At 50.2% G+C, this 14,941-nt stretch overlaps 3 protein-coding genes across 3 annotated transcripts in view; 1 reads left to right on the forward strand and 2 right to left on the reverse strand.

The window, feature by feature from the left end:
• LOC149452141 (uncharacterized) overlaps positions 1 to 14,941 on the reverse strand; it is a 408,968-nt gene that overhangs the window by 208,494 nt on the left and 185,533 nt on the right. The gene's annotated exons all lie outside the window — the stretch shown is intronic.
• The window catches only part of LOC149452147 (uncharacterized), a 107,110-nt gene that overhangs the window by 47,489 nt on the left and 44,680 nt on the right, over positions 1 to 14,941 (reverse strand). The gene's annotated exons all lie outside the window — the stretch shown is intronic.
• On the forward strand, positions 1,391 to 13,448 carry LOC149452149 (uncharacterized). Its single transcript, XM_089689719.1, has 5 exons — positions 1,391 to 1,463; positions 12,585 to 12,688; positions 12,805 to 12,902; positions 12,982 to 13,188; positions 13,296 to 13,448. Exons 2-5 carry the CDS (start codon positions 12,655 to 12,657, stop codon positions 13,446 to 13,448), a joined length of 492 nt encoding a protein of 163 aa, XP_089545845.1. The 5' UTR covers positions 1,391 to 1,463; positions 12,585 to 12,654.

Raw genomic sequence — 14,941 nt, forward strand, 5'->3', positions numbered from 1 at the left:
TGAAGGATGGGACATTCTGGGTAGTCTGTCTCACTCTGACAGAAAGGATGGGAGATTTTGTGTAGTCTGTCTTGGTCTCTGATATGAAGGATGGGACATTCTGGGTAATCTGTCTCTCTCTGATATGAAGGACGGGACGTTCTGGGTAGTCTGTCTCTCTCTTATAGGAAGGATGGGAGCAGGAGCGGACTGACAACTCATGGGGCCCCCGGGCAATAGGGGATCATGGGGCCCCTGTTCCCTTGCCCAAACTAAAAAAAGCCTATGAAAAAGGTACCAGGGGCATCTCATGGGGCCCCCTACTGATCCTGGGCCCTCGGGCAGTGCCCAAGTTTCCAAATGGTCAGTCCGCCCCTGGATGGGAGATTCTGGGTAGTCTGTCTCTCTCTCTGATATGAAGGATGGGACATTCTGGGTAGTCTGTCTCGATCTCTGATATGAAGGACGGGACATTATGGGTAGTCTGTCTCTCTCTGATATGAAGGATGGGACATTTTGGGTAGTCTTTCTCTCTCAGATATGAAGGACGGGACATTCTGGGTAGTCTTTCTCGGTCTCTGATATGAAGGATGCAACATTCTGGGTAGTCTGTCTTGGTCTCTGATATGAAGGACGGGACATTCTGGGTATTCTGTCTCTCTCTGATATGAAGGATGGGACATTCTGGGTAGTCTATCTCTCTCTGATATGAAGGATGGCACATTCTGGGTAGTCTGTCTCTCTGATATGAAGGACGGGACATTCTGGGTAGTCTGTCTCTCTCTCTGATATGAAGGACGGACATTCTGGGTAGTCTGTCTCTCTCTCTGATATGAAGGACGGACATTCTGGGTAGTCCTTCTATCTCTCTCTCTGATATGAAGGACAGGACATTCTGGGTAGTCTGTCTCGGTCTCTGATATGAAGGACAGGACATTCTGGGAAGTCTGGCTCTGATATGAAGGACAGAACATTCTGGGTAGTCTGTCTCAGTCTCTGATATGAAGGATGGGATATTCTGGGTAGTCTGTCTCTCTCTGATATGAAGGATGGGATATTCTGGGTAGTCTGTCTCTCTCTCTCTGATATGAAGGACAGGACATTCTGGGTAGTCTGTCTCGGTCTCTGATATGAAGGACAGGACATTCTGGGAAGTCTGTCTCTGATATGAAGGACGGAACATTCTGGGTAGTCTGTCTCAGTCTCTGATATGAAGGATGGGATATTCTGGGTAGTCTGTCTCTCTCTCTCCGATATGAAGGATGGGACATTCTGGGGCTGCAGTTCCTCTGAACTCAACAAGATGGTGATCTCATTTCTACTACCCAGACAGGACTTCTCTATGGAATATAGACAGGAAGTGATGTCGGGTACTGATAGGAAGTGATGTCAGGAACAGACAGGAAGTGATCTGGAATAAAGAGAAGATGTTCCGTGTGGTCTGAAGGAGATTGGAGAGGTTGGTGGACGTGGCAGTAGAGGAGGTAATTATTATTATTATACAGGATTTATATAGCGCCAACAGTTTGCTCAGCGCTTTACAATATAACGGGAGACAATACAGCAACAATACAGTTCAATACAAGAGAGTTAGGAGGGCCCTGCTCCTCGTGCTTACAATCTAGGAGGGAGGGGCTAGTAGTACAAAAGGTTGTAACTGTGGGGGATGGACTGGTAGGAGGAATAGAAGATTCCATTATTAGCTGAGGGCAGGATAGGCTTCCCTGAAGAGATCGGTTTTCAGATATCACCTAAAAGTGAGCAGAGTAGGCGATAGTCTGATAGATTGGGGTAGAGAGTTCCAGAGGATGGGGGAAGCTCTGGACAAGTCCTGGAGATGAGTATGGGAGGAGGAAACAAGGGAGCTAGAGAGTAGGAGGTCTTGTGAGGAGCTGAGAGGACGGTTTGTGTGATATTTAGAGATGAGATCAGTGATGTAATTTGGGGCGGAGTTATAAATGGCTTTATATGTTATTGTTTTGAATTTTATCCATTGGACAATGGGAAGCCAGTGGAGGGATTGGCAGAGAGGGGTGGAGGCCAATGGAGGGATTGGCAGAGGGGGGTTGAGGACACTGAGTGGAGGCCAGTGGAGGGATTGGCAGAGAGGGGTGGAGGACACTGAGCGGAGGTCAGTGGAGGGATTGGCAGAGAGGAGTGGAAGGATTGGTAGAGAGGGGTGGAGGCCAGTGGAGGGATTGGCAGAGAGGGGTGGAGGACACTGAGTGGAGGTCAGTGGAGGGATTGGCAGAGAGGGGTGGCAGATATGGAGCGATTAGTAAGGTGGATCAGTCTGCAGCAGCATTCATGATAGACTGAAGAGGGGATAGCCTGTGATGAGGTTGGCCAATGAGGAGGGAGTTACAATAGTCAAGGTGAGAGATAACCAGGGAGTGAATAAGTTGCTTAGTGGTTTCCGAGGTTAAGAACCGCCATATCTTGGAGATGTTGGGAAGGTTGGAGGTGTTGCGGAGGTGAAGTCTACAAGATTTGGACAGTGATTGGATTTGGCGGTGAAAGGACAGATGGGAGTCTAGGATTACACCTAGTACCCTGGCATGAGGGGAGGGATTGATGATTGTGTTGATTGATATTGATGGAGAAGTCGGGGGGGGGGGGTCACGGGGCTGGAGGGAATACTAAGAGCTCAGTTTTGGAAAGATTGAGTTTGAGGAAGTGGAGTGACATCCATGCCGATATGTCACTTAGTAGGTTAGTAATGCGAGAAGAGACTGAAGTGGTGAGGTGAGGAGGAGACTGAAGGGGTGAGGTGAGGAGGAGACTGAAGGGGTGAGGTGAGGGGTAGAAAGATAGATTTGTGTGTCATCAGTATAGAGATGGTACTTAAAGCCATGGGAGTTTTTCAAGTGACCAAGGGAGGAGGTGTAGATTGAGAGAAGGGGTCCAAGGACAGAACCTTGAGTGACCCCCTACAGAGAGAGGGCGTGAAGAGGAGGAGGCAGAGTTACCGGTAACACTGAAGGAGTGCTGCGATAGGTAGGAGGAGAACCAGAAGAGAGCAGAGTCTCGGAGGCCAAGAGAGTGTAGTTTTTTGAGGAGGAGAGGATGGTCAACTGTATCAAAAGCCGCAGAGAGGTCAAGTAGTAAGAGTAGTGGCCATTGGCTGGGATGAGTATGGAGTAGTGGCCATTGGTTGGGATGAGTATGGAGTAGTGGCCATTGGTTGGGATTAGTATGGAGTAGTGGCCATTGGTTGGGATTAGTATGGAGTAGTGGCCATTGGTTGGGATTAGTATGGAGTAGTGGCCATTGGTTGGGATTAGTACGGAGTAGTGGCCATTGGTTGGGATGAGTACGGAGTAGTGGCCATTGGTTGGGATGAGTACGGAGTAGTGACCATTGGTTGGGATGAGTACGGAGTAGTGACCATTGGTTGGGATGAGTACGGAGTAGTGACCATTGGTTGGGATGAGTACGGAGTAGTGACCATTGGTTGGGATGAGTACGGAGTAGTGACCATTGGTTGGGATGAGTACGGAGTAGTGACCATTGGTTGGGATGAGTACGGAGTAGTGACCATTGGTTGGGATGAGTACAGAGTAGTGGCCATTGTTTGGGATGGGTACGGAGTAGTGGCCGTTGTTTGGGATGAGTACAGAGTAGTGGCCGTTGTTTGGGATGAGTACAGAGTAGTGGCCGTTGTTTAGGATGAGTACAGAGTAGTGGCCATTGTTTGGGATGAGTACGGAGTAGTTGCCGTTGGTTGGGATGAGTACTGAGTAGTGGCCGTTGGTTGGGATGAGTATGGAGTAGTGGCCGTTGGTTGGGATAAATACGGAGTAGTGGCCATTGGTTTTAGCAGTTAGTAGATCATTAGTGAGTTTTAGTAGGGCAGTTTCAGTGGAGTGTAGTGAGTAAAAGCCAGACTGTAAAGGGTGAAGAAGGTTGTTGTCAGTGAGGTGGGAGCTCAGGTGATTGTAGACTAAGCGTTCTAGGAGTTTAGAGGTAAATGGCAGCAGGGAGATGGGTCTTAAGTTGTTCAGGTTGGTGGGGTCCAGGGAGGGCTTGTTAAGTATGGGAGTGATGTGCGCATGCTTTAGAGGGAAGGGGAAGGCACCAGTAGAGAGGGAAAGATTGAAGATGTGAGTGAGGGAGCATAGGATGGAAGAAGAGGATGACCGTAGTAGTTTTGAGGGGACAGGATCCAGGGGGCAGGTGGTGAGACGGGCTTCTGAGAAAACCTTAGTGACCTCTTCGGTAGTAGTGAGGCCAGAAGAGGAAAGTGTTGAGGGAGGTTTAGTATAAGGTATGCTAAGTGGGATGGATGTCTGTGCAGTGGAGATGCCCCTACAAATTGTATTAGTCTTGTTTTTGAAATGATTTGCAATCTCGTGAGCAGTGAGTGAGGTACTGGGTGGAGGTGGAGAAAGTAGAGAGGTAAACGTAGAGAAGAGATGACGAGGGCTGGATGACAAGGTATTGATCAGAGTGACAAAGTCGTCTTGTTTGGCAGCATGGAGGGAGGAATTGTATATGGAGAAAGCAGATTTATATAAGGTGAATGCTTGCTGAGATTTGGTTTTACACCACAATCGCTCCAGTGCTTGACTATGTCATTTAAGATGTCTGGTGTGGTCAGTCTGCCACGGATGTAACGGTCGGGGCCTGATGCTTCGTGTTAGAGGAGCAAGTGAGTCTAATGTGGATGACAGTGAACTGTTGTTGTCGGGGATCGCCGCGGCGCTGGGCTCGGCGCAGTGCATTGCCCTGTGCAGGGACGTGGGCGCTGGGACCTGGCCGACTGCGGCAATTGAGTTTGCGCATGCGCAGTAGAGACCGCGGGCGCGCGCCTGGCACCAATGACAGAGCAGGGCGGGATATTTAAATGGCCCTGAGCTGTCATTCAGTGCCTTCTGGTCTCCTTGTATCCTGTGAACCTGTGAACCTGTTTCTAGTGAGTTGCTGACCCGGATTGTGCCCTGACCTTGCTGCTTTCTCCTGTATTGACCCTTGCTTGCCTGACCTCTCTCCTGGATGCCCCCTATTGGATCTGACCTGCTGCTGCTGACCTGGTGTGTGACCCGACTATTCTCTGCCCGCTGCTCTGTACCGCACCGTCCCCATAGTTACCGACCCGGCCTGCCTGACTTTGCACTTGCTCAGCCATCCATCCATCCATCCCTCTCTACGGGGTCTCCAGACCTCCTCATACCTGGCTCTCTCCCGTGGGAGCCCCTGGCGAATACCCCTACCACTGACGGGTGTCCTCAGTAGTCACGACCTTGTCCCGGGGTACTCCAAGTCCATCCCCACCATCAGGGGCTCTGGTGAACAAGTACTCTGGGGCTTAGACTCCGTACGCTGGGGACGCCTGATCAGTGGAGTGCTAGTGGTACCGCCGGGTGGTCCCTTACAGTTGTAGACAGCAGTGGCCAGGTCAGGGCAGGACAGGGGAGAGATTCTGTCATAGAGTTGGTCAGTTGCAGAGTGGAAAGGAGCCGGGTTCAAGTTGTGAAGGTTTCTGCTGGTAATTGTTTGCTGCTTGGAGGGATAGGTGTTTGAAGACAAGGAGACTGTGAAGGTGATGAGATTGTGATCAGAGAGAGGAAAGGGGGTGTTTGTGAGGTTGTAGGGAGTGCAAAGATGGGAGAAAACAAGGTCTAATGTATTCCCATCAGAGTGAGTGGAGGACTGTATACATTGTGTTAATGAAAAGATGAGGTTATGTTGAAGAGTTGGGATGTAGCCGGGTTGTTGACATTAATAGGAATGGTAAAATCTCTGAGAATGATAGCGGGTAGTTCAGAGGAGAGAAAGTAGGGTAGCCAGGCGGAGAAATCATCAAGAAAGCGGGACACGGGTCCAGGAGGCCGATAGATCACTGCAATCCTCAGAGAAATGGGAGAAAACAGCCGGATGCAGTGAGTCTCAAAAGAAGAGAAGGATAGAGAGGGAGGGTTAGGGAGGACTTGAAAGGTGCTCAGTGGGGATAGAAGCAAACCAACCCCACCACCTTTCTGACCACTGGGTCTGGGTGAGTGGGTCCAGAGGAGGCCTCCATAGGGAAGTGCTGCGGTGGAAGCAGAATCTGCTGCTTGGAGTCAGGTTTCTGTAATTGCTAGTATGTTAAGGAGCGGGAGACAAAAAGGTCATGGACAGAGGTGAGCTTATTACAGACAGAGCGGGCATTCCAGAGCGCACATGAAAAAGGGAGGGTGGTTTTTGGGAGCACGGGGACTGATATTAAATTGAGGGGATTGTGGCTATTCCTGGAGGAAAGCGGGTGCCTGGTGTCGGGGTGAGATAGTGGAGGACCAGGGTTTGGGGATATATCCCCAGAGGTTAGGAGAAGGAGGGTGACTGGTGCTGGGGTGAGATACTGGAGAACCAGGGTTTGGGGAGATATCCCCAGAGGTTAGGAGAAGGAGGGTGCCTGGTGCTGGGGTGAGATACTGGAGGACCAGAGTTTGGAGAGATATCCCCAGAGGTTAGGAGAAGGAGGGTGCCTGGTGCGGGGGTGAGATAGTGGAGGACCAGGGTTTGGGGAGATATCCCCAGAGGTTAGGAGAAGGAGGGTGCCTGGTGTGGGGGTGAGATAGTGGAGGACCAGGGTTTGGGGAGATATCCCCAGAGGTTAGGAGAAGAAGGAGGGTGAGGAAAGTAAGATGGGAGCGGGATGTACATGAGTGCACATGCCTTCCAGTCCTGGTGTTTGGGTCAGCAGGGGAGTGAAGTATCAGCAGGAGGTGATGAGAGCAGTAGTAGGGAGATGGTAGCAGTGAGGGGGAGATTTACAAGTTTTGGGGTGGAGCGGAGGGGTAAAGAAGTGAGATTTGGGGAACGCAGGAAAGTAATATGAAAAGGAGGAGTAGAGGGGACATATTAAAGGTACACGGAGTGGGACTCAGACTTGTAGGAGATGTTTCCCAGGGTGTTTGCTTGCAGTCTGTCCAGCATGCAGGAGAGTTTCTTGTTGTATCTTCCTGCTGCTTGAGTTCTGCTTTAGTTCAACTGCTTTAGTCCAAGTGCTTCATAGCACTCCATCAACGCAGCACTCACTCAAAAGCAGCACCCCATCAGTGATCTCCCCCCATAAGCTGTTCTAAACTTATCAGGAGATGGCCAAATGAGCACTCATCTCCGCCCCAATTAGGAACTGAAAAGGATCACATGAATGGGGGGGATGATTCTCAAGCACAGACCAGACACAGACTACAGTCATAAAACGGTAATAAGATGTTCTATTTACACCCAGTAACCCCCCGTCATGTCCATCCTCTTCCTCCATAGTCATGTCCATCCTCTTCCTCCATAGTCATGTCCATCCTCTTCCTCCATAGTCATGTCCATCCTCTTCCTCCATAGTCATGTCCATCCTCTTCCTCCATAGTCATGTCCATCCTCTTCCTCCATAGTCATGTCTGTCCTCTTCCTCCATAGTCATGTCTGTCCTCTTCCTCCATAGTCATGTCTGTCCTCTTCCTCCATAGTCATGTCCGTCCTCTTCCTCCATAGTCATGTCCGTTCTCTTCCTCCATAGTCATGTCCGTCCTCTTTGTCAAGGTCCTACCTTTCCTCAGGGCTTCTGCTGCTCCATGTGCTGGCATCCATCTTAGGTGTCTGCAAAGCATTGTGGGATCCTTTATGCTTTCAGCCCTCTGCAGCTCCTCCCTCAGACCATCCTTCCTGGCTTCTGACCCCGGCTCTGGCGACCATCCTTCCTGGCTTCTGACCCCGGCTCCGGCGACCATCCTTCCTGGCTTCTGACCCCAGCTCCGGCGACCATCCTTCCTGGCTTCTGACCCCGGCTCTGGCGACCATCCTTCCTGGCTTCTGACCTCGGCTCTGGTGACCATCCTTCCTGGCTTCTGACCCCGGCTCTGGCGACCATCCTTCCTGGCTTCTGACCCCGGCTGTGGCGACCATCCTTCCTGGCTTCTGACCCCGGCTCTGGCGACCATCCTTCCTGGCTTCTGACCCCGACTCTGGCGACCATCCTTCCTGGCTTCTGCCCCCGGCTCTGGTGACAATCCTTCCTGGCTACTGTCCTATCAAGTCATCCGCTGTTCCTGTTGGACTTGCATAGACTCTGTCTTGTTTTTGTATAATAAACCTACCTTTAATTGCACCTCCTTGTGTGTCTGGCTCCTCGCTCCCTGACACTGCACGAATGTCATGAATCCTGACGGTGCAGGTACGCCCTCGCTCCCTATGTTGGTTGCCAGACTTGATCATCAGGATCTCTTTTTGGATCAGTTCGCTCAGGTGTTTCAGACGCTGCTTGCACGCACTGCGCACCTTACTCCTGGTGCTATTAGGCCGGTTGTCACTCCTGTGGTCACTCCCGCTGTTGCTCCGGTTGTTGCGCCTACCTCCGCATCTGCTGCTGCACCTGCGGTGCCCAGAGGTATGACTGGTTCAGCCCCCCTTCCACAGTGCTTTGGGGGTGAGCCGAGTCAGTGTCGGGGTTTCCTTAACCAAGTGGGCATATATTTTGAATTGATAACCCACGCTTTTCCTACTGAGAGGTCAAAGGTGGGCTTCCTAATCTTGCTGCTCTTGGACAAGGCTTTGGCATGGGCAAATCCCTTATGGGAAAACAATAACCCTGTGATTCACGAGTTTGCCGGTTTTGTTGCCTCCTTCCTTAAGGTATTCGACGTACCGGCTCGCTCCGCCTCTGCTGCTAAGCTGCTCATGTCCATGCATCAGGGTTCACGAACCGTTGCCGAGTACGCCAAAGAATTTCGTACCCTGGCGGCAGAGGTGGGTTGGAACAATGAGGCTCTCAGAAGCGTTGAAGGACGAGATTGGAGCCAAAGAACTGCCTGTGGAGCTTGAAGCACTCATTTCCTTCCTAATCCTGATTGACACCAGGCTCAGGGAGAGGCCTTCACTTTAAGGAGCGTATGCAGAGGCCTCCTAACCGATTGGCGCCTACGTTTTCTGTCCCACCCGTTCCTCCCTCTCCTCCCACGCCTCCTGAGGATGGCTTGTCTGGAGGTGAGCCCATGCAGCTGGGGTTTGCTCGCCTTTCTAAGGGGCAGCGGGCCTCTCGGCATTGGGAGGGTCGCTGCCTGTACTGTGGTCTCGGTGGGCATTTTTGGCTGTCCTTTCCGGTCCTTCCGGGAAACGCTCGCACCTGAGATCCTGTCGGGGGAAGATCTTGGGTGGAGTTTCCTCGTCCCCGGTTTCCCGCAAAGATAAACCTCTAATCACCACCAACCAACCTTTGATTGGCGGTCGGCCGAGATTCTCTCGTGGTCTCCACAGTGTGGGGCCGATTGCATGCGTGGACCTGTTAAGGTGTTGTGTGCCTCCTCGGACTCTGTGTTGCCCACTGACTATGGGGAGTACCTGGACGTGTTTGACAAGGTGCGCGCTGGTGCTCTGCCTCCTCATCGTCCATACAATTGTGGCATAACCTTACAACCCGGTGCCACTCCTCCTCGTGGCAGGGTGTATCCTCTTTCGGTTGCGGAGAATCAGGCCATGGAGGAGTACGTTGTGGATGCGCTCTCCCGGGGGCACATTCGCAAGTCTACTTCTCCAGCAGGAGCTGGCTTTTTCTTCGTGAAAAAGAAGGGCGGTGAATTGAGGCCTTGCATTGATTTTAGGGGTCTCAATCGAATCACGATTAAGAATGCTTACCCAATTCCGTTGATTACCGAGTTGTTCGACTGCCTCAAGGGAGCAACAGTCTTTACTAAACTCAACCTTAGGGCTGCGTACAACCTCGTACGGATCAAGGAGGGTGACGAGTGGAAGACCGCGTTCAACACCAGAACCGGCCACTATGAATCCCTGGTTATGCTCTTCCGGTTGTGTAAAGCGCCCGCGGTCTTTCAGGAGTTCATTAATGATGTCTTTTGTGACTTGTTGCAGCAGTGCGTGGTGGTTTACTTGGACAACATCCTGGTTTACTCTGCGTCTATGGAGTCTCATATCCAGGATGTTAAGCAGGTGCTGCAACGGTTACGTGAGAATGAGCTTTTCTGTAAGCTCGAGAAGTGTGAATTTCACCGATCCCAGGTTGCCTTTTTGGGCTACATCATTTCCGCTGTGGGATTTTCCATGGACCCTCAGAAGGTTTTGGCGGTTCTGCAGTGGCCTCGTCCCAGTGGTCTTCGGTCCATTCAGTGCTTTTTGGGATTCGCCAACTATTATCGGAGGTTTATCAGGAACTTCTCCACGCTAGCCAAGGCTCTCTCAGATCTGACCAAGAAGGGCAATAATCCCCACGAGTGGTCATCCGAGGCCATCTCAGCTTTTGAAGCTCTGAAATCCGCCTTCGCATCGGCTCTGATACTGTCTCATCCCAATCCTGGGTTGCCTTTTATCCTCGAGGTTGATGCATCTGAGACGGGAGTAGGTGCCCTCCTGTCTCAGCGTCGGTCACCCGATGGACCCCTACTTCCCTGTGGGTTCTACTCCAGGAAGCTTTCCTCTGCAGAATGCAACTACCAGATTGGAGACAGGGAGTTGTTGGCTATTATTCAGGCTCTCAAGGAATGGAGGCACCAGCTCGAGGGTTCTTCGGTTCCGGTTCTCATTCTCACTGACCACAAGAACCTGATGTATCTCTCGGAAGCTAAGAGGTTGACGCCCTGTCAGGCCAGATGGTCTCTGTTCTTGTCGCGTTTTAACTATGTGGTCTCCTATTTGCCTGGCTCCAAGAATGTCAGGGCTGATGCCTTGTCGCTGCAATACTCTGAACTGTCCAGGGAGGACTCTGAGCCGACCTCGGTCATACCTCCGGATCAGATCCTGGCTGCCATTCGTACCAGCCTGACTTCTCCACTTGGGGAGCAGATTTTGGTGGCTCAAACTTATGCTCCCTCTGAGAGACCGGCTGGTAAATGTTTCATACCTGAGGGATTGCGCACCCGCTTGCTGCGTACCTATCATAACTCCAAGACTGCCGGTCATCCAGGGAGGAACCAGTTGTCCTGGGTCATTTCTCATTTATTCTGGTGGCCATCTCTCCGTTCCGACATCGCCTCATATGTAGCGTCATGTTCTGTCTGTGCCCAGAATAAATCTCCTTGGCATCTTCCATTGGGCCTTCTGCAACCCATTCCCAATGGGGAGCGTCCCTGGTCACACCTGGGCATGGATTTTATTGTAGACCTCCCTGCGTCTTGAGGCCATACGGTCATTCTTTTGGTCATTGATCATTTCTCCAAGATGTGCCATTGTGTTCCGTTCAAGAAAATTGACGACTGCGCAAGAACTGGCTACGGTTTTTGCCAGGGAGATCTTTCGCTTGCATGGGTTGCCTAAGGTGATAGTCTCGGACCGTGGGAGCCAGTTTGTGTCCAGGTTCTGGTGCGCCTTCTGCTCCCAGTTGGGTATCAAGCACTCCTTCTCTTCGGCCTACCACCCACAGTCCAATGGGGCTGCGGAGCGTTCCAACCAGGCCCTGGAACAATTCCTTTGCTGCTATATCTCAGACCATCAAGACAATTGGGTCGATCTCCTGCCATGGGCAGAGTTTGCGAGGAACTCGGCTGTCAACTCCTCCTCCGGGATGTCTCCCTTCATGGCCAACTATGGGTTCCAACCTGTTGTATTGCTGAGTTGTTCTCGCCACAGGACATTCCGGCTGTGGATAACAATCTTTCTGCCCTGCATGCCTCATGGGGGCAGATCCAGAGGTCCTTGAAGGATTCAGCTCAGCGCCAGAAGCTCCAGGGTGATCGTAGACAGTTGCCCGCTCCTTCATACCAGGTCGGAGATCGGGTGTGGTTGTCCATTCGTAACCTCAATCTTCGGGGGCCCGCACCGAAACTGGCTCCCCGTTTTGTTGGTCCTTTCCACATCCTCCGCAGGGTGAACCCGGTTGCCTATGCCCTTGCTCTTACTCCTGGGATGCGTATCTCCAATGTCTTCCATGTATCCCTGTTGAAGCCTCTGGTCTGTAATCGCTTTACTGCCTCTCCGCCTCATCCTCGTCCTATCCGGGTTGACAGTCATGAGGAGTATGAGCATCCTGGACTCTTGGTTGGTCCGCGGTCGGGTGCAGTTCCTGGTCCATTGGCGTGGTTATGGTCCCGAGGAGGGTTCATGCTCCTGCCCTCCTCCGCTTTTTTCACGCCCGCTTTCCCAAGAAGCCTTATGTTGAGCCACGGAGGGGGAGGGGCCCTTGAGGAGGAGGTACTGTCAAGGTCCTACCTTTCCTCAGGGCTTGTGCTGCTCCATGTGCTGGCATCCATCTTAGGTGTCTGCAAAGCATTGTGGGATCCTTTATGCTTTCAGCCCTCTGTGGCTCCTCTAGGAGGTGGCGGCTTATCACATATAAGTTTGCTGTTTGTAGCTGTTCATTGCATTCGTGTCCTTTCTGTTGCACAGCAGCAAGCTCCTGTTTTGTTTTTCATTGCTCTCCTGGATACCGACTCGGCTTTGGCAAGACTCCTTCCTGGCTTCTGACCCCGGCTCTGGCGACCATGCTTCCTGGCTACTGTCCTATCAAGTCATCCGCTGTTGCTGTTGGACTTGCATAGACTCTGTCTTGTGTTTGTATAATAAACCTACCTTTAATTGCACCTCCTTGTGTGTCTGGCTCCTCGCTCCCTAACATTCTTCCTCCCATAGTCATGTCCATCCTCTTCCTCTATAGTCACTGTGACGTCTTTTATCTCCAGCAGATGATGATACACACATGATGATACATATCAATATTTAGAAGGACACAAGGATCTCTACAAGGACGTCATGATGGACAATCAGCCGCCCCTCACATCACCGGGTAAGAGGAGACTTTATTGTAAAGGAGAGAGCAGTACGGAGGATCCACCTAGATCCCCCATCATCTGATAAACACATAGAAACAATGGATTCAGTCAGTGTGTGTGTTTCCTACAGATGGATCCAGTCATGGGAACCCACCAGAGAGATGTCCCCGTCCTCTGGATTCCTGGGATTCCACACAGGAAGGTCACACCATCCCTCACCATCATCAGGTAGATGATGACAATTATTGGTAGTTGTGATTTATACACAGCATGTTTGTTACAATGAATGTTTTATTATATCTTTCAGAGTGGAATCCTCGGGGATGATAATATTGATGTTAAAGAAGAGTATAAAGAGGAAGATGAGGAGTATGGAGTGATGGAGGAGTTTTCAGAAGGACACAAGGATATGATGGAGCCACCTAATATCAGGAACCCACCAGAGAGATGTCCCCATCCTCTGTATTCCCGGGATTCCAAACAGGAAGGTCACACCATCCCTCACCAATACAAGGTTGGTGGGATGGAGAATCTAGAACATGGATTCATGGAGACAATGTGTGGAGTTTTATGTGACCTTATATTTTACAGATGATATTTTCTCTTATTTTCTTGATTTAGAGTGGAGATCCAATAGATATAGAATTTGAGGTGAAAGCAGAAGAAGAAGAGGCGTATGTGAGGGATGATCAGCAGTCTATGGAGGAGGATGGAATAACGGGGACATTTATAGAGGAGGACACTCCTACAGAGATCAGCACAGGTGGGTCATGAACACTAAATCCATTCCTCCACCCATACTGCTCACTGATTGGTCCAGAGTAGGGCGGGGACTGGGTGATATCAGCCTGTAATCCCCTGGTCACTTTCCTGAGCTGTGTTCCCCGTCCTGTATTCCTGGATTTCTCTCGGATAATCTTCCTTCTCTGTGCTGCAGACACAATTTATGTATCTAGACTGGATTTCTGGAGGTTCTGGGGTTCAGCTGGCAGCAAAATGTTGATTTTTACTCTAAGCATTGCATAATGTAGGCACCCAGGACATGTGACTGGGGTCTCCTGCCTTGTGCCTGACTCTTCCAGGGGACCTTCTCTGTTATCTGCTGGCTGTGCCGGGTGGAGGGATATGTCTGTAGTGTCTCAGATCTAAGTCACTGAGTGCAGTCTCAGGAGATGGGAGGCAGCGGTGTGGGACCTACATAGTTACATAGTTAGTCTGGCTGAAAACAGACATTCCATCTAGTTGTACCATGAAAAATTTAAGTTATAATCCTACACCCACAGCTGAAGGCAAAAACCCAGCAAAGCACAAACCAATCTGCACCTGCAGGAGAAAAAATCCTTCCTGATCCCCCGAGAGGCAATCGGATATTCCCTGGATCAACTTTCCCTATAAATGTTATATTCTGTGTATCCAAGAAAGAATCCAGGATTTTCCTACAGCAATCCCCCCTTATGTATTATACATGGAGATCATATCCCCCCTTATGTATTATACATGGAGATCACATCCCCCCTTATGTATTATACATGGAGATCATATCCCCCCCTTATGTATTATACATGGAGATCATATCCCCCCCCTTATGTATTATACATGGAGATCATATCCCCCCTTATGTATTATACATGCAGATCATATCCCCCCTTATGTATTATACATGGAGATCATATCCCCCTTATGTATTATACATGGAGATCATATCCCCCCTTATGTATTATACATGCAGATCATATCCCCCTTATGTATTATACATGCAGATCATATCCCCCTTATGTATTATACATGGAGATCATATCCCCCTTATGTATTATACATGGAGATCATATCCCCCTTATGTATTATACATGGAGATCATATCCCCCCTTATGTATTATACATGGAGATCATATCCCCCTTATGTATTATACATGGAGATCATATCCCCCCTTATGTATTATACATGGAGATCATATCCCCCTTATGTATTATACATGGAGATCATATCCCCCTTATGTATTATACATGGAGATCATATCCCCCCTTATGTCTTATACATGGAGATCATATCCCCCCTTATGTATTACACATGGAGATCATATCCCCCCTTATGTATTATACATGGAGATCATATCCCCCCTTATGTATTATACATGGAGATCATATCCCCCTTATGTATTATACATGGAGATCATATCCCCCCTTATGTATTATACATGGAGATCATATCCCCCCTTATGTATTATACATGGAGATCATATCCCCCCTTATGTCTTATACATGGAGAT

This window comes from Staurois parvus, unplaced genomic scaffold (assembly GCF_062004578.1).
Source record: "Staurois parvus isolate SC_StPar_1 unplaced genomic scaffold, SC_StPar_1.0 ptg000494l, whole genome shotgun sequence".
Taxonomy (NCBI): Eukaryota; Metazoa; Chordata; class Amphibia; order Anura; family Ranidae; genus Staurois; species Staurois parvus.

Coding starts and splice junctions, on each gene's coding strand:
- LOC149452149 (XM_089689719.1), top strand. CDS start 12,655: ATGATGGACAATCAGCCGCCCCTCACATCACCGG. Junction 12,689..12,804: donor GCCGCCCCTCACATCACCGG/GTAAGAGGAGAC, acceptor TGTTTCCTACAG/ATGGATCCAGTCATGGGAAC. Junction 12,903..12,981: donor CCATCCCTCACCATCATCAG/GTAGATGATGAC, acceptor TATATCTTTCAG/AGTGGAATCCTCGGGGATGA.